The sequence below is a fragment of the Stylophora pistillata genome, chromosome 3, assembly GCF_964205215.1.
Source record: "Stylophora pistillata chromosome 3, jaStyPist1.2, whole genome shotgun sequence".
NCBI classification, from domain to species: Eukaryota; Metazoa; Cnidaria; class Anthozoa; order Scleractinia; family Pocilloporidae; genus Stylophora; species Stylophora pistillata.
In genome coordinates, this window is record NC_142521.1 from 33,571,410 (window position 1) to 33,590,666 (window position 19,257).

The window sequence follows — 19,257 nt, forward strand, 5'->3', positions numbered from 1 at the left end:
CTATGACATGACATTCTAAGACATTTCGTGACTATGACACCACATCTTTAATACATACATACTCAATGTTCACGTGTAAGGTTCATGTCTATCACTGCGCACGTGTGACATTTTCATAACTCCCACATGGGTCAGAATTTCAGAACCGTATCATATATAAACTAATCCAACCCCACATTGAAAATAACTAACTACGTCTACGTACACGTCATAAATTTCCTTAACTTTTTGACTGCCGCCATTTTGGAATACATGACGTCTACCTATATGTCATGCATCACTAATGAGCTCTCACTCATACACCATCTTGAATATGTAATTCTATCAGTCATCACCGCAGAGATTCCACGAGATCACTACGCATGCGCATAACTAGTCATTCTGCTGCGCTTACGCACCGCATTACATGTGCGACTGGTCAAGCGAATCGAAATCAAAGAATATCTTCACCATCCTACCTCCTTTACAGACAATATATAAACCTCTACGTAAGGCGCTGCCTTACAAGGAAAATTTGGTTGTTTTGCGAGGCAAAACTGTATTTAAAGCGTTTTATCGCTGTCTACCAATATGAATTCAGAGGGATCAACGCTGAGCGCGTTTGACATAATTGTAGAGGAAAATTGCCCCACGGCGCCGCCGGGGAAACAAGGGAGTGATACTCCAACAGGCAAAACTCCCAATGCTGGTACAAGGAGAGAAAAACAACCAGCCTTAAAGGTCTCTAAGGTGAAAAAGGCTTCAAAGTCAGCAGAGACCATAACATCAAACACGACGATCAACGAGGAATCATCCAAAACGTCAAAAGGATTTGACGAACTCAGCCACAAAATTGACCAACTCACGACAGTTGTAGGTAATTTCGCTCCCGTTATTGCCGAACTAAAGGCGGCTTATGATGCCGGCTTAAATGAGGACTCGCCTGACGATAGCGGGGACGATAATGGAGTCGTGGGGGAACCCCCGGCAAAAATGAGTAGGTCAAGCTCAGACAATGATAAACCCGTCGAGGACGGTTTAGTTGATGTACTTGTTCAGGAAGTCACTGAAGATGAACAAACTGGCAAAGCATTAAACGAGAAAATTGCACAAGTTCTTGATAATATCTTAGCTTCAGGACTGAGCGAGCACGTGTTGACGAAACGCAAAGAGGATATAAAACGGCCCGAAAATTGCAAACTGCTGCGGGTCACATAGGTCAACGCTGAAATATGGGATATTGCCCAGAAAACCACACGTAGTATGGATGCCAGAATCCAGAAAATGCAAGAAACCCTGATTAAGGGTCTAACTCCACTTGCCTACCTAACAGGGAAGGTAGGTGAGACAGTGGAAAACCAGGCTCCACTGCCAGCCCCAGAAGAAATGTGAGAAAGCCTTACAAGGTCTATGTTGCTGATTGCCGCTGCCAATCATGAACTCAATATGTGTCGTCGAGATCTTTTCAAGGTTGATTTGGATACAAACTACAAAACTATATGCAGTAGCAAAGAACCTGTCGGTTCAGAATTGTTTGGCGACGATTTGACAGAGCGACTGAAAACTGTCAAAGAGAGCAAAAAGGCAGCTCAACAACTCACAAAACAAAAGCATGGAGAGTCTTCTTCTAAAAGCACAAGTAACTCCAGGAGGAATTTTTTATCGCATCGCAGGGGGCGTGCCAATCAAGGACGCTCCCACAGAAGGGGACAATACAGCTACCCCCACAACTACTATCAAAAAGAAGTCAAAAGCTATCAGTCGACAAAGGCGACCAAACCACAGAAACAAAAATAGATGCGTCAAATGTGAGTATGACAGGGATTGAGGGAAATGGTGTGCCTCATTCCTCTGAAAATTTGACTGCAGCAGGGCACCCAGCCATCAAAGTGGCAGGTCGAATCCAAAATTTTTTCCAAAAATGGAGAGAGCTCACTCAGGACTCCTCCATATTATCTGCTATCTCTGGATACAAAATAGAATTTTTAATACAACCTGTGCAGTTTTCTGTACCGGGGCCAATCAGATTTTCAGCTGAGGAAAGCTCGAATATTGCTTTACAACTTACTCAGTTCCTTGACAAGGGAATCATAAAAGAAAGTCATCATGAACATGGACAGGTTATCTCAAATATATTTTTAAGGCCAAAGAAAGATGGTACATACCGTATGATTTTAAACCTCAAATAATTAAACAAGTTTGTGGTTTTTCACCATTTTAAGATGGATTCAATTCACACCTGCACCCAATTAATGAGACCAGGGTGCTACATGGCCTCAATAGACCTACGAGATGCATACTTCTCTATACCAGTCCATAGGGAACACCAAAAATATTTAAAATTCTATTGGAACAACACATTATACCAATTTACCTGTTTGGCCCAGGGCCTTTCGTCTGCCCCACGCCTTTTTACAAAAAATATGAAACCAGTTTTTGCTGCACTCAGGAGAATGGGGCACATCTCGAGTGGATACCTTGATGATTCATTTCTAGTTGGATACACATTTGATGAATGCCAACGTAATGTAAATGACCCCCTTATCCTGCTTGAAGATTTGGGTTTTTTGCCACATAAAGAAAAATCTGTGACATCACCTACCCAAAAAATTCACCACCTGGGTTTCATACTTAACTCCAGGGACATGACTATATCCATTTCAGATGAGAAATATCAAAAACTCAAAGGGGTAGCTCATGGGATATTGGAACAAGCCATGCCCACCATAAGGGAGGTTGCACAGCTTATTGGCATGATGGTCTCCTCCCTGCCAGGAGTTGATTATGGTGAATTGTACTTCCGCCAGATAGAAATAGAAAAGGCTGCTGCCTTGAAGTCTACTCATGGTGATTTTGACTCGCCCATGCAATTCTCCGGGAGAGCAAAATCTGATATTTTGTTGTGGATATCTAATGCCTTGATATCAAAAAGAAAAATTGATAGGGGGAAAATCTCACAAACCCTATATACCGATGCATCTACCCAAGGTTGGGGTGCAAGCCTGGATGGCAATACTACTGGAGGAAGGTGGTCAGCCTCAGAATCCTACTATCACATAAACTACCTTGAACTCAAGGCGGTCTACCTTGGGTTTCAAGCTCTATGTAAAAATCTAAACCAGACTCATATCAAAGTGTTGACCGACAACACGACTGCTGTTGCTTATATCCGTAACATGGGGGGCTCCCATTCCCTGCCATGCAATCAAATGGCAAGGGAAATATGGGAGTGGTGTATCCCACGGGGAGTCTGGATTACAGTGAGTCACATCCCGGGGAAGGATAACATTGTAGCCGACAGGGCGTCCAGGATTTCTGATGACTCAACTGAATGGAAACTAGATTCAAATATTTTCAGACAAGTCACAAGAATTCTGGGACAGCCAAACATTGACATGTTTGCCTCAAGACTGAATTGTCAGATTACCCCCTACGTTTCATGGTTCTCAGACCCAAATGCATTTGCTGTTGATGCATTTACAATTGAGTGGAGTAATTATTTTGTATATGCTTTTCCCCCTTTTAGTGTCTTGCCACACATACTGCAGAAGATCGAGAGGGAAAAGTCACTTGCAATCTTAATTGCCCCAAATTGGCCATCCCAACCCTGGTACCCCAAGCTCCTGCGTCTGTTGATCAAGAGACCCATTCTACTGCCTCCACAGAAGACCAATGTCCACTTGCCCTTCAAGAGGGACAAAGCTCATCCTCTTGGGATGAAGCTCAAACTGATGGCCTGTCTTTTGTCAGGAGATCCCTTGCAAACAAAGGCTTTTCAGCAGCAGTACAGGTAACGATCTGTAACTTCTGGAGGTCAAATACACAGAAACAACACAACGCATACTTGGCAAAATGGGAACTGTTTACAGGTAAACGGGATGTGGATCCCCTTTCCCCACCTGTAGGCATAGTCTTAGACTTTTTACAGGAACTTTATGACAGCGGCCTAGGATACAGCTGCATCAATACTGCAAGGAGTGCATTGTCTACTTTCCTAATTCTGGAAAACAATGTTACTATTGGAGCACACCCTCTTGTTCAGCGTTTCATTAGAGGGGTTTTCCAGACTCGACCTGCACTGCCCAGGTATACGTCCATGTGGGACACTTCAATTGTTCTTCGATATCTTCAAACACTTCATCCACTAACGGATCTTAGTTTGAAAAACCTTACATACAAATTGGTCATGATGTGTGCACTCGTAACAGGTCAACGCTGTCAGACAATCCATCTAATGAGCCTTAAGAATATGTATATGGATGAGGACAAATCTTATTTATTTTACATTGACCAACTCGTAAAACAATCTGCACCAGGTAGGGAACAGCCTGTACTCACCATACCCAGATTCACTTCAGATGAGAAATTGTGTGTGGCCTCAACGCTTGAGGAATACCTGAGTAGGACACAAGACCTACGGGATGGGGAAAATCAGTTGTTTATCAGTGTTATACGGCCATATAAGAAAGTGTCAAAAGAGACCATATCCAGATGGATTAAAGAAGTTATGGCACTCTCAGGCGTAGACACTACAATGTTTACACCACATAGCACACGAGCAGCTTCTACCAGCAAAGTGTTCAACAAGGTCCCCTTACAAACAATAATGAAATCTGCTAGCTGGAGGAGTGACTGTGTGTTCAACAAATTTTATAACAAACCAATAGCAAGGTCAAGCGAAAATAGTTTTGGGCATGTTCTTCTGTCTGCAGTGTGAATACTTAAATATTTTTTACTGTCAGAACCCATTATGTTGTTGTCCTCTAATCCATAAAGCGATTAGACTCACTCATTTTCAACTGGAGAGCTATCTTGTGAAATGTTAACATTTGTTCTGTTATGCAGTCACTTTGTTACAAGTCAGAGTTGGAACTCTAGTTTTTTTTATGGGGGATGCATGTTTATCTCACCACCACCCCCACATTATGCAATCAGTTTTTGGATGCTATGTTGGTGTTATACTCAGCTTAAATTCAGTGCTTGATTAAAGCAAACTTGATATTCTCCAGGGATGTCTCCCTTGTAGAATTGTGGATAATCAGAGTGACCACATGACTTTAAAGTCTCGTGGAATCTCTGCGGTGATGACTGATAGAATTATAAAATTAAACGAGACTTACCTGGAAGTTGAAGTTTGATTGGGATTCTATCAGTCATCACAGAGCAGAGATTACACGCCCACCCTTCATGGTACCTGAATCCTCCCTGCACAGTGGAGTGCACCTTTGTCATTGTTGCATATAGATCCTCATGTGGCCACTCATAGTACCCTAATAAAACTGACTAATTATGCGCATGCGTAGTGATCTCGTGTAATCTCTGCTCTGTGATGACTGATAGAATCCCAATAAAACTTCAACTTCCAGGTAAGTCTCGTTTAATTTTATAATTCTTACTATCACTCTCCAGTCAGACCCCTTACACTACTAAAGAGCTCTAGAAAAAGACTGAAAAGAAGTTACCAAAAAAAGAAAGTAGATTACAAATGAGTCGAAAAAGGAGAGGAGTTGAACTGCGTTTAACTTTAGTCAATTTGCTCCCAAGGGAAGCCCCAGCAAAAATCTAAAAAAGTCTTTATCAAACGTGGTTTGATTCTAGCGTCAGTTTATAATTCATTGCTGTTTTGATGTAGGAAAAAAGTATATGACGTTTCCATAAAAGTATTTGCATTCGTCATGTTTCCTTTGCTACTCTCAGGTATTCAGTATTGATCACTCATAGGATAAGTAAACAAGCTATTAATTGCGTCATTTCATCGTTTATTTCTTTCAACTTTACATTCCTTTATTTATTTACTTTTTTTTTTCACTAGGTATCTATTCACCCCTATAATTAGCTACCTGTAGTTGTTTCATTTATTCATTTTCCATTCTAATCTCTAAGTAGGAGAAAAAAAAATTTAAGCATCGTTTACGATCTAACGTTGTATCTATCACAATGAGTTTAAATTTTACATTAAGATTCTCTGTTGTATGTTTATTTGACGTACAGCATTCCTTCACGGTTTCTGTATATTCCACGACTGTGATGGTTCGGATTCTGAGGGCATGGGTAACCATATAGCGCCCGTTTGTTGTCTGTCAGGGATGAAATGAATAGCGATCAAGTAAGACCTTTGCTAAACAACACAGCAGTCTCAAATTTGACCTTTGTTTCCTTACATCGTCAAATTATATCAGTTAACCATTGAACACTTAAAAGCAATAAAGGAGCTCTTACTACACATTTGGAATGAGTGATACATTAGCATCTTTCAAAGAAACGCGGTGGCATTACTTCATTTTACAGGGGTGCCGCAGAAAAATTTACGGTCTTTATGCCATAAAAAAGAAGGGAAATAAAGACAATTTATGAACAATTTATAAAGGCCTTTTGCCATGTTTTAACTAAGATTTTAATGAAGTTTTCTGCAATTCACTTTGGGTGGGTAAGAATCTATTGTTATTCGAAAAAAATTCCTTGCTTCCTTCCCCTCCCATCCTAGCCCTGTGCTATGTCGATCAATTTAACGCTTAATCAAAGCAAAAGAAAAAGCAAAAACAAAAGCAAAAACAAAAGCAAAAACAAAAATAAAATAACCAGACAAAAAACTGATCAAAGAAGACCAACGCTAACACAACCAGTGCAAAGAAACCCGATCTGGTTTCTTCTTTCTCGGTTTGAAACTTTTTTTTTGTTATTCAACAAAAAATGGTCGTGGGAGCCAATAAAGCAGCCTAAAGTAATCATATCGTCATACTTGCTTCGCATCACTTGACTGATTTAACCGCCTCCCGGTTAGCTCAATGGATATAGCGCTGGACTATTGTGCGGGAGGTCGAGGGTTCGAGCCCGGGCCGGACCAACACTCAAGGTCTTAAAATAGTTGAGAAGAATATGCTGCCTTTCTATAATATCAAGAAACGGTTAGATATACTAGTCTTCTCGGATAGGGACGAATAAATGGAGGTCCCGTCTCCTGCAGTGTTAGGGGTAGGAGACGTTAATTTCCCACGCACGAGATTACTGTGTGATAGATCCCCCTGGGGTGGGATGGGTGGGTCACTGGGCCCGCATTGATTGGTGCAAGCTGTTGCGGTGTCCCTGCCTGTTGGGAAATCTTGTAAATAAATAAATAAATAAATAAATACATTTGTTTACATAGTTCTGGAGATTAGTACTCACATTGACCGTACTGAGACGACTTCCACAAGCCATTTTTGCATTCAAGGTTATCATGTCCATCAAAAACTAACGAGAATAAAAGATAACATTGCAGAATAAATGAAAGACTAGTTATCTGTTGAAAAATAGGCTGGCTAATCATTTCATTTTAAGAAAATATAATTCCTTTTTTAAGTCAATAAGCCAAATTAGGCAATTCTCAAGTAAGCGCTTTACTTTGCCCTAAAAAGTAGGGCAAAAGAAACTTGCAACAAATCGGAATCAGAATTAAAAGCAGTTGCTACTTCCTCATGCAGTTGACCGACGCTTTCTTGACTTTCAGTTTGTTTTCTCTTAAAGCCTTAGAAGATGCCCTTCGTCCTCGCAAATACCAGCAGGACTGAAACATAGGATGCCCCAAAAGGATTTTCTGTTGTAGGCTATCGTCTGTTTCTCAATTACTAAGGGCGTGGTTCTGTTCCAACCTTATTATACAAATACAAGATGGGAAAAACTTCTACAAGCCTAACAGGCTTTTCCTTTGTTATTCAAATGTTCACTCACCCCTGTGACATTCCTTTTGAATGTGGTATCCCTTGGCGATACTTGTGCAGGTGTTAGTCTCCCAATGATACGGATAAGAATGTGATATGATAATTCGTGGACAACTGAAGTCATAGAAGAAACTGTTTTTCAAATTCAGATGATGAAAAAAATATGATTACCTAATCCTTCTTTATCTTAGGCTGAGGAAGAAATTCAGATTATTTAGCCATGTTTTCTTGAGGAGGTCCTGAGAAACCGACAACGTTTGTGGTTTCAGATTTACTTATTGTACGACTAAACGCTAGATGGATAATATCACAACATGCGCATGGTGTCAAGATCTCTTATCAGTGGACCTTATGAATTAAGATTTCGTCACGTCGACGCCAAACTCATTCCTGTGAAGTTGTAATATTCGGGACTCGAAATAATCAAACAACAAGGTTCAAAACATGACTGCCATGTGCTCAGGTTTTAATCCCCTACGCATGCCTAACATTGTCCCATTACGAGAGGGCCTGGACTTAGTATATTACATTCCTCTCCACAAATGGAATTGTTAACTTGAACAAAGTACTAACAACTTCATGAAGTACAATTAAACAACTAAAGTCAAAGTTTAGTTCAAAGTTTAACTCAAAGTTCACAAGTTAGTCTCTTGAGTTCTCCTCTCTCGCTAAGGATAATTCTGCTGTGGACAAGCGAACCCTAACAAACTTGGAGCGATGGACTCCTCTAGATTTGTTTCCGCTTGTCCCTTCCTTTGGAACTGAGCAGTCCTCCGTTCTCTCAGATACAGCACTTTCTGCAGAATTCTGAGGTGTTGAGGCACTATAGCCTGTAAAGGTGACTCTAAGGAAACAAAAGAACCACTGGTTGCTGGTCCCTGAATTTCTGACTCCTTCTTCTTGTTAGCCTCTAGACCAGGCAGTTTGCATCTAGTTGACTTCCGATGGTCCACGTGAGCGCACTTGGTTCCCACAAGACCAGGTTGGTGCAGATATTCGTCCAGGAATCCACCTTTTAACTCTATTTCGCCAGTTACGAACGAGAACCATGGCATTTAATTTTAATTCTCGGATATTAAACCTTCCCTCACGATAGTGGTGCTTCTGTTTGATATGTTGTTCTTCCAGAGCTTTGGCGAGGATGGGCTTTAGTTATATGAAGAAATTTCTGATTTTTCGCCCTAAGAAAAGCTGAGCTGATGACTTTCCAGTGACCATATGTGGAGTGCTGCGATAAAGGATAAGGAAATTAGCCTCCGATTATCCAAACTTAGTTTACTTGCGTCCAAATCCAGCACTTGCTTAGCTAGTACCGCTTTAGTTGTCTGTACTGAACGCTCGGGAGCTTCATTAGATGCGGAGTGATACGGTGGTAAAGGAGTGAAGTTGACCCCATTTTGTTTCATGAACTTAGCAAACTCTTCCGAAGCTAGTTGAGGCCCATTGTCCGAAACAACGTCCTCGGGTAGACCATAACGGAAGAACAAAGAGTGCAACAATTTGATAGTTTTGAAACTAGCAGTGGATTCATGGGAATCACTTCCGACCATTTGGAATAAGCATCAACCACCATTAGGAAGATGGACTTGTTCTTCTCGAAGAAATCAAGGTGAATTATTTCCCAGGACTTGACAGGTCATTTCCGTGGGTACAATAGTGTCTTTGGTGGCAACGTGCAGACTGATGCACAGACTTGAAAGGACCTGACCTCTGAGCTATGTCTGCATCCAAACCTGGTCACCAAAGATATCTTCTCTCTAAAGACTTAGGGTAGGATAGTATAACTTTATTTATACACGGTTTTTCCATCAGTTGATTTACTTAATTCTATACTAGAAAAACAAACAAAGAGTGCAATAACTCCACAGTTTTCAAACGAGCAGTGGGGGTCATGGGAATCACTTCTGACCATTTGGGTTGCTAGCCCTTCGACGGAGCGAATGGACATTCGCTCCGACGAAGGGCTAACGCTCGAAACGTCAGCTTTTATAATCGAAACGGTGGCCAATTTACCATTTCAACTTGCTATATTCAAATTATTTCGTTACCCCCACCGACGCAGCCCCAAACAGTTTCTTTAGAAACTATCAACCTTTATTCATTTGATTTAATGACATTGGTTGGGCTCTTGGTATTCACCATAGCATTCGTCTGTGGCAGGGGACACCAAGACAACCGAAGCCGCCCAGTCACTTTAGTTCATTTTGTAAATCATCTCTTCATCTCTCAGTGGCTGCCACTTTTGTTCCCCTTTGTCCTTTTGAGAGCATAAGGAACCGGTCGCGCCTTGAAGAAGATAGGTTGTGCATGATCCTGAAGCTTAATGGAAGCTTTAAACTGCTTGAGGTTTCCAAAGCCGCTTGCAAACAACATTGTATATCTCGAGACAAAATATTCCACAACGTTCTCCTGGGTCACCTTGAAGATATTCGACCAGTTCAGACGCAGTTTCTTTAGCCAGTTCCGCCCAAGATGTAGAGGCTTGTGACCCTTCGCTACGAACAGCAGTAGCTGTGCTTCTTGATTTTGGTACCTCACCGACACTCGAAGCTCTCCAATAAGGATAGCAGCTCCCCAGGGTAAGTTCTCAGTGAAATATTTGTTGACTTCATCGGAAGATTCCTAAACAAATTATTTTATTCAGTCTTATAAATAATGGACACAGCAGATCCTACATCAACGTCCGTGGTGACTTGCTTGTCCTCCACCTACAACTGGACTTGAGATCATGATTCACTTCCCTTTTGAGTTCATAGTGTACAAACCAACAAAACAAGATCAACTATTTCATGTCCGCGATCAGCCTGCAATCATGTTTACCGCCTGTGAAAGGTGCTCAACATACCTTGTGGGGGGGGGGGTGGGGGTTTCACGTTTCCGAAAATTGTACATCTTGGTCACATGCCCCTTCGTCTGACATTTGTAGCGCTGCACTGCTCTGAACAGGTACTCTGACGGTCGATGTCTTTGACACCAATGAAAAGAAACTCCACATCCTTTGGGCAGTTGTTTCGAGTTTTTTAATTTGCTGACCTTAGTCATCTCCATGGATTGTGCCGTTTCAAATGCTTTCTGAAAGGTCAAGTCTCTCTTCCAACAATTTCTTCTGAATATGGACGTTTTTCAGCCCACTTACTAATCGATCAAGCAAGGCTTACTCCAGAAACTCTCCACATTCGCATTTCAACGGAAGCCGCTTTAGTTCAAGTACAAACTGAGCGATCTGGAGGGGCCGCTGGCCGTCGCAACTGTTGTAACGCTATACCCAAGACTGTTCGCGCGAGAACACTAGAATTGTAACGTTGTTGTGTTTACGTCGTAAAATTAAAATTCTCCTTTTATTTGGTCTTACCACGATCAATTCCCTCTAAATTTGATAACGACGGTGGAACTTGAAGGGTTCCGGTGGCCTGTCAGGGGCCAACAGATTGCGAGGAACTCCAAAGGCCCCCACTCCGATTGAAGAGAGGAATGTCGAAACTTCGGAATCTTTCTCGACGTAATTTGTTGCAAATACAGTTCCACCTGCTCTATGTAACTTGCAATGTCTTATTTCCCTTCCAAATATTCTCCGACTTGACTCAGCAAAGCCATTGGAGCATCGTCGTCGCTAGAATTGTAATACTTCGGGACTCGAAATAACCGAACAACAAGGTTCAAAACATGGCTACCGTGTTCTAAGGTTTTAATACACTACGCACGCCTTACATTGCCCGGTTACGAGAGGGCCTGGACCTAGTACATCACAGAAGTCAATACGTTCACCAGTTTTAATAAACAACTAAAAGCCTTGTTATTAAAATGACTTACTTCCCTTGACGGCATGATGAGTTGAATTTGTTTGGTCCACTGGGTATCTTAAAAGGAAAAAAATAGAAAGACTGTTATGGTACAGGTATGACGATTTTATAAAAGATTTTTTTGGATTTTTTTTCTTAAATTAAACGCGATTTAATATTTTTGCGGAGACATTTTGATGATGAATTACTTGGTTATTGTCTCTTGTATTAATGAAAATTCTTAAACCGAGGAGTTTTACAAAATTTTTTTAGCCCCTAGATAAGCTGTAAGAGCACAAGTGTAATGGCCAATCAGCTGATGACACGCCACTTGCCTTCGCTCCACTCTGTCAGGTTGGTGAACGAATGGCTTCTAATAGAAAGTTACTTGGCTTTGGCAATGACATTTCTTGCAGCTAAGAACGAAAATTAACAACTGGAAGATTTACAACCGTCCGATTTGGACATGTGCCTGGCCTGATCTCTTCTGACATTACGGAAAAAGTCGATGACTGAAAATGTTCTGAGTTGAAAGCCGGGCCTATTGTTTGTTTTCGCACTAAGTCAGCACATTTTTTTTATCTTAGACCTTATCGCACACGCAATTTATGACTATGTTGGCGGATTGCAGATTTTCATTTATTGACAAAGTCGACATTTCTTGTCTGTAAATGAATGTAGAGTTTATTTAATGGACAAAATACTACCTGGATGCTTGTACGTACAAATTCTCTCTTTTCGGTTTTTACTAGATTCGATTCATTCGTTTGCTGCTCTCTCTCGTAAGCTATTTACGTTCAACAATCAAAGAGAAATACTTTTTCTACACGCAATGTTTAATATGAAGTTTTCTGTGGAGCTATAACGACGCCATTATGGCATGTTTGCATTACAATGAAAAGGATCGCATATCTAAAGGCTAATAAAAAAGAAGCTGATCAATAGATTGGTAAATCAAAAGGGAATGAAAATGGGAATAAATGGTTAAATGAATAGATATTAGACATTCACCTGATAAAATACTGTATACGGTGGATTTCCATCATTTTGCAGCACATCGACCCTAAAGGTTCCTAGTAAGACATAAAACTACATGTACGTTTGATTGATATGCAAGAAAGAAAGTATTTTCTAGCTATTAATATTACTATCTTTATTATTATTTTTAACAAATTTTCTAAAATTTACCTTCTTTCCTTGCTAACTCATGTATGTCGCTGTCGCTCAGTTTTCTACCCTGGTGCTGGTCAGTAAAGGGAACACACAGCGAGAGGTTGAGGCAGTTGTTTGCTGCGCTTTGAAGGTGATCGTTATTCTTTGAGCTGATACTCACAACCAAGGTCCACCCACCACCTGATAAATGATAAAATGAAGTAAAATTAATGCTCATGTAGCCCCGTGTCATTGATGTCTTCAAACTACCCTTCTCGTTGTCTGTGTTCGATAAGTATAAAGGGTTTCTTTTTTTCCTTTTTTCCTGGGACAGTTTGCTATTGGCCTCGACAAAATGTACCAGAACAATTTATCCCAGGTAACGCCTATACATTTCTAGCATAGACTATTGAGATTTGCCTTTTGACATCCAAGTACATCGGATACGAGAGATTGGAATGGTACCGAGAGGCTATCCTTCCACTGAAAAAATGATAATAACTCCATTACCCTTAATTACGACTACTTTAACACCGCCACTGCGAAAAACACAGTATCAGAGCGTATATGCTCTCAGTCTCACCAGATGCAAATCAAAGTATTATTATTATAATTAAAAATTTGCTTTCGATTTTATCCCTTTTTACATACCGTGTTTTTCCATATCACAGTAGACTTGTACATTTCTACTCCCAATATTTATCCCGTAGTAGCCACTTTCCGCACGAGGCCGCCTATCAAGAATTTCCGAGCACGATTTGAATTCATCATCCTGTAGATTTATATATTATAGATGGTTCTTAGCCAGAAAGCCTCAGCTACTCAATTATTTAGGTACCCATGCATGTATTTATCTGTTTTCTATATTTCGCAATGGCTGATTTGGGAGCTGTCTGAACCACGCCGTATTTTACCTTGCAATCATCCGGGTATTATGGTTGGCAGATAACACAAATGCTTCTCATAAATTCATCGCGATTTTGTCTGCTATTTGGGACAGGTTGTATTCACTAGTTGGTCGTAGTCGCGAAGCAACGAAACCTAAGACTAAGGTGTATTTTTTCCCAAAGTTTGGACGAAAGGATGAACCAGAGGAAGAGATTTCATTTTTATATTCTTTCTAGGGAGTTTGTCATTGTCTTACCTTGTCCATATAAATTGATCCTTCCTTCGGGCCGAAATCCCTTGGGTGAGTATGTTTGTTCGCATCATTCAATTCACATGACTTATCTTTTAAACGGAAGTTGAAACTCTTGCAGCGAGACTCGCTCGAACAGATCATCACACACTCACTAATACTGGAAGTTTTTTGAGTTAAAAAAACGTGACCGGAAAGATGATGACCATACTCTGAAGATGTGGAGCGACGGCACTGCTCAATGGCTTGGCTTAGTTGTGCATGGAATATGACGATGAACAGGCCAAAACAACCCAGCAGCATGGTTTTCTGATGAAATGACGACAAAACAAATATTCAATTGAAATAAAAGCAAAACTAAAAACTTAGATTTTGTTAGACATTTAAGAATAAACACTAGCGAGAAAAACACACAACGTTTCGATGACTCCATGTCATCATTCTCAAGTGAGAAGAGAATAAAAATGAATAGTTAATTTATACCGTACGAAGGTGGCAAACGTAAAAAGTTTAAAATATTTAAATAAATAATTGCGCGTGTTAAGTTCATAAATGTAAACTATTAAATAAATAGTATCCCGACCACCTCATCAATTCCACCATCTCTCACTTTGTCACCTCAGTTAGGTCGGAAAACCCTGTAGTGCAAGCTCAATTATCCGTCAACGAAAATGCTGTTCACCGAGTGGTTTTGCCTTTTAAAGATCAAAAGTCAGCTGACGCAGTGAAAAGGCAATTATCAGATCTAAGCAACAAAATCGATCACACCCTTCATCCCGTGTTCAAGAGTCGCAAAATCTGTGAAGATCTCAGAGTACGTGAGCCTAAACCTCCTATAGTTAGCCAACAATGCGTTGTATATAATTATAAATGTGATCTGTGTGATGCAGAGTACGTCGGGTACACCAGCCGGCATTTACATCAACGTATTAATGAGCACCGTAATTCGGCCATCGGCAAACATCTAAAGAACGACCACGGCCTACAAACCATCGGCGACCTGACCAAGCATTTCAACGTACTTAAAAAGTGCACCGGGAAACTGGACTGTTTAGTTCATGAAATGCTTTTCATAAAGAAGATGAAGCCCTCTTTGAACAAACAATCGGATTCCATACGCGCGAAACTATTTATTTAATAGTTTACATTTATGAACTTAACACGCGCAATTATTTATTTAAATATTTTAAATATTTTAAACTTTTTACGTTTGCCACCTTCGTAAGGTATAAATTAACTATTAATTTTTATTCTCTTCTCACTTGAGAATGATGACATGGAGTCATCGAAACGTTGTGTGTTTTTCTCGCCAGTGTTTATTCTTAAATGACTAAAAACTTAGATTGTGAAGAAGATTTTAAGGAATACTCGCTGGCTGCTCCAGCCAAACTCAGCCAACCATGGCTGTTGGAAAGTTTTTAAAATAATACAATTTCTCAAAGTGTACTCACCGTATGTGAGGCACTTTTCAGATCCTCCACAAGAGCTTACGAAATTCGAGTACAGACCGCAAGAAGGACTTAAGAACGTCTTGTGTAATCCAGCTATAGAGGTCTTTTATTCGAAAATAACAAAACGAAAGTCACTGCTTCGAAAGAGAAGCTAGAATTAAAGATAGTACTCTTGACGTCTCAATAAACTAATTAAAGCAAGACAAAGAACATGGTCGTCCCAACGTCTATCATACAAAAGATGTCATTAAAAATTAAGAATACCATCAACCATCATTTATTACGTCCCTCGCAGCGCCCGTGGGCAAGATGAAATGAATCCTGTGTTCTGATTGGCTACCCATGCTTCCAAATGGTAAATATTTAAAATAAAATGTTAGGTTTAGAAGATTTATCTAACACTCACGTAACGGTGAGTACTTCTTTGTTTCTTGCTTGGATTTCTTACAACAACTTTCTACTGTTAGGAGTAACTCAACTCTCTGAGAGATGTCGGTCAACAGCTTATGAAGGCGATAATTAACAAACTGTCAACATTTGATCATCTTCATTTGTTTTTGCTCTTCACCAGCGAATCATGTTGAGTTACGTATAACAGTTCCCGCATACTAAGTATGTACCTCCGGTATTTCTACTCCTTCCAAATTAAAACGACTTTCTGCCTAAAATTTCATACTTTTGCGGATGAGACCGGCCAAAACAGAAACAAGATTGATCATATAAACATTATAAAGAAACCGTTGTGTAAATTAGAATTGCACTTAAAGATAACTGAAATGAAAACGGTCTTTGAAGTTTGTTACATAGCAACAGAATAAACAGAGAATTCGAGGAAGAAGGGGCGTACACAAGTACCGCTCCTAGAGTGACTACGTGTTATTCAAACGAGTCAATTGATTAAAAATTCAGAGCAGAAGATGGAAAGTACGAATTGTTTACCCCTAAGGTCAGCCTAGAGAAATGGGTGTTGAAGGGATCTGTTCAAACTTTGCGAAATATTTTCTTGATTGTGAATTTGACATAAAATTTGATCCAAAAACGAGCTTGAAAATAGTCGAAAGTGTAAGAATTAGGAATTTCATTCCACGGTCCACAACCATTTTTGACGATCGAGAAAACCAGGAGCCCATCAACAGGAGCCTTTATCTCCTACACTAAGCCTTGGAGTCAACCCTTTCCCGTGTAGATTTATTTATAGAACGGCTCTCAGGGGAGGTTTCGCACGCACACAGTTCAAAGACCCAATCAAAACGGAGCTTGATGTTGTTTTACGTCACATTCCCCCATCACATGCGCGTGAAGTCAAAAATGGCGGAAAGCGATGCAGATAGTGAAGAAGGTTTGTCTGATTTAGATTCAGAAGAAAGTTCTGATACGGCCGATGTCTCGTCAAGCGAATACAGCACATCATCTGATGGCAAAAGTGGAGAAGAGAACTAGCGACGTCTTCCAGTGGCGGTAAAAAGGCAAAAGGAACTGCCACCGCGACTGCAAAAAGTCACGGCCGTGTAAAAAAAGCAAAGTCAACAATACGACTCTGAACAGCAAAGAGATGGAAGATCTGGCATCTTGGATTCTCTCTTCAGAGGAAGCGATGAGAGTGGAACAACAAATAAGATCAACTCTGTTGGAGGATCCACGCGTCAAGTCCCAAACAGATCGAAAGCATTTTGCCGAACATTTGATGTGCGCCGCTGAAGTACCAAACTTTCAACCGTTTTAGTGACGGGATTTTGTCACAGGTTTTCAACCTTGGCACAGGAAGCCTTTGCGAACAATCGCCAAAACTATAGGAAAGCGGCCTTGTCAGTTTCCTGGATGAAACTGTTGTCTAGTTTTCAGCCTGGGAAAGGCCACGCAGGAGCAAATGATCGTCGAAAGGCTTTTGCGGAAATCAAACACTACTTTCTCTCCAGAATGCGTTCATTCAGTATTAAGCGTTATTCATGAAACTGTTTACGGTACTATTCATGAGCACATACGTTTAAATAAAAGTAGAGGCCGAGGCTTGCAAGACTCCACACGTCAGAGAAGATGCAATTTTCCAGAAGAGTATGTTCATCATTACAATAGAGAACTGAATTATTCAGTTTCAAGAACTCATCTTTATCGGTTCTTTATCTGATGGGCTCCTGAGAAAACTTTTTCCTTAGTCGAAAAATAACAATTCTTTACGAGAAATATTCGTGATAGTTTAGAAATACTTTAAACGATGGAGAAAACTTCTTTCATCGGTCGAACAATATCTTAACTTCTTGAGAATTTTTGGTAGATTGAGAATTTTTTTTATGATGGAGAAATTTTTGACGATCGAGAAAACGTGTTCATCGTCGAAAAGAAAAAAAATTACGAGAAACATTTGCGATAATCTAAAAATATTTGAAAGGATCGAGGAGACGTATTCATCGGTCGAACAATATTTTAACTGTTTGAGAATTTTTGCGGTGTATTGAGAATTCATTTTGTCGAAGGAGAATTTTTTTGTTGATGGAGAATTTTTTTTTCCATCGAGAAATTTTTTTTAAGCGACGTCTCATAACCGCAGTTCACACATATGTTTCATATGTTTGTTGTTGTTCTTAAATTTTGTTGCTCCAAGCCATGAAGCCACGCAGATCTACTACATTCAAGATTCCACAGGAATTTCCAACTTTACCCTAAAAGTAAAACTACAACATGATCAAAGAGTTCCTTCCTTGCAAAGATAATTGCTTGGCATTGAGATGCTGTAGCTACCAACGAGGCTCAACACTAATTAAGTTCATGTCCATTGGAAATCTAACCTTCTGTAAATCCGTGGTCTTTGTTAAAATAATGAGCACAATTCTTCGGTTTCCTGCTATCTTTGTAAATTGTGTTTAAACAATCGTTTTCGGCTGGAGTAATAAGTTTGAAACCATGGTTATGACAAAACTCGCACCAAAATCTAAAAAAAATAACGAGAAAGGGAGATGTTTACGATATTTACGCTTAAAGGATAACGCGCCGAGAACACAAGATATATCACAGAAATATGGGACTTAACACTTTACAAAATTTAACTTGATTAAAATGTTTTTCCAGTCAGTAAAAAAAGGTAAGGTGTTGGATAGGATTATTCCCTGCTGTTCTTAAAGTGTGTAAAGGGATAATTAAATTTCAAAACAATGCTTTTTCTCCACTATTTTCCTTACTGAGTCCGCCGAAAACAGGACGAGGTGTTGGATAAGATTATTTCCTACTGTTTTGCAAGCGTGCAAAGGGATAATTGAATTTCTAAACAACTTTTTTCGCCATCTTTCTTATTGAGTCTGGCCGAGCGCCATTCGCTCTGACGAAAGGCTAATTCTCGAAACGTCGGCTCTTTAACTTTTTACCGTGGCAAATTTACAATTTCTACTTGATTGATAAAACCAAATTACCTCGCCGACGCTGCACCACTGTTTCTTTAGAAACTTACCCTCTTTATTCATTTGGCCGAATTAAAGGCTGTTATGCATTGCTTTCATCGAGGATTTTTGTCACCAAATCAACGTCCCAATGAATAAAGGCTGACAGTTTCTAAAGAAACTGTTTGGGGCTGCGTCGGTGGGGGTAACGAAATAATTTGGATATATCAACAAAGTTGAAATGGTAAATAGGCCACCGTAACGATTACAAAAGCTGACGTTTCGAGCGTTAGGGCTAACGAAGGGCTAGCGCTCAAAACGTCAGCTTTTGTAATCGTTACGTTGGCCAATTTACCATTTCAACTTTGTTGATATATCCAAATTACAACGTCCCAATGGTTTATTTTAAAGGTATCGGCACGGCTACCACGATGCATCACTATCATTACTACAAGTTATCCAACTGAGCAGGTAAATTATTTTTTTGATGTCCAGCTGAAATTAGTTCTTTGATGTCCAGCAGAAATTAGTTCTTTGATGTCCGGCAGAAATTAGTTCTTTGATGTCCAGCAGAAATGAGTTCTTTGATGTCCAGCAGATGCATCAATTATTCATGTTGTCAATTATAAGCTTTCCCATTTGGTTAATATGACCGCATACACACTTTTGTTGCAAGTTGAAGAGAGGATCCGA

The 19,257-nt window shown here is 40.0% G+C and overlaps 3 protein-coding genes across 5 annotated transcripts; 2 read left to right on the forward strand and 1 right to left on the reverse strand.

The window, feature by feature from the left end:
* Positions 1-414: 414 nt before the first annotated feature.
* Positions 415-3,673, forward strand: LOC148735722 (uncharacterized). Its single transcript, XM_088751655.1, has 2 exons — positions 415-1,787; positions 3,506-3,673. Exon 1 carries the CDS (start codon positions 571-573, stop codon positions 1,195-1,197), a length of 627 nt encoding a protein of 208 aa, XP_088607781.1. The 5' UTR covers positions 415-570; the 3' UTR covers positions 1,198-1,787; positions 3,506-3,673.
* On the forward strand, positions 2,433-4,696 carry LOC148735723 (uncharacterized). The gene is made up of 2 exons (XM_088752988.1): positions 2,433-3,239; positions 3,506-4,696. The coding sequence occupies exons 1-2, from the start codon at positions 2,433-2,435 to the stop codon at positions 4,694-4,696; spliced, it is 1,998 nt and encodes a 665-aa protein (XP_088609114.1).
* Positions 4,697-5,718: 1,022 nt separating this feature from the next.
* LOC148735724 (angiopoietin-related protein 7-like) lies at positions 5,719-18,828 on the reverse strand. Of its 3 annotated transcripts, XM_088754694.1 has the most exons (11): positions 18,636-18,828; positions 17,980-18,122; positions 15,197-15,299; positions 13,752-14,054; positions 13,259-13,379; positions 12,644-12,808; positions 12,467-12,528; positions 11,487-11,533; positions 7,687-7,790; positions 7,144-7,209; positions 5,720-6,056 (listed from the first exon to the last, which is right to left on the reverse strand). In XM_088754694.1, the coding sequence occupies exons 4-11, from the start codon at positions 14,046-14,048 to the stop codon at positions 5,956-5,958; spliced, it is 963 nt and encodes a 320-aa protein (XP_088610820.1). In that variant the 5' UTR covers positions 14,049-14,054; positions 15,197-15,299; positions 17,980-18,122; positions 18,636-18,828; the 3' UTR covers positions 5,720-5,955. The 3 variants fall into 3 exon arrangements, with proteins under 3 accessions (XP_088610821.1, XP_088610820.1, XP_088610819.1); XM_088754695.1 differs by lacking the exons at positions 15,197-15,299; positions 17,980-18,122; positions 18,636-18,828 and adding an exon at positions 14,332-14,988 and having other exon boundaries at positions 5,719-6,056; XM_088754693.1 differs by lacking the exons at positions 17,980-18,122; positions 18,636-18,828 and having other exon boundaries at positions 15,197-16,971.
* Positions 18,829-19,257: the final 429 nt, after the last annotated feature.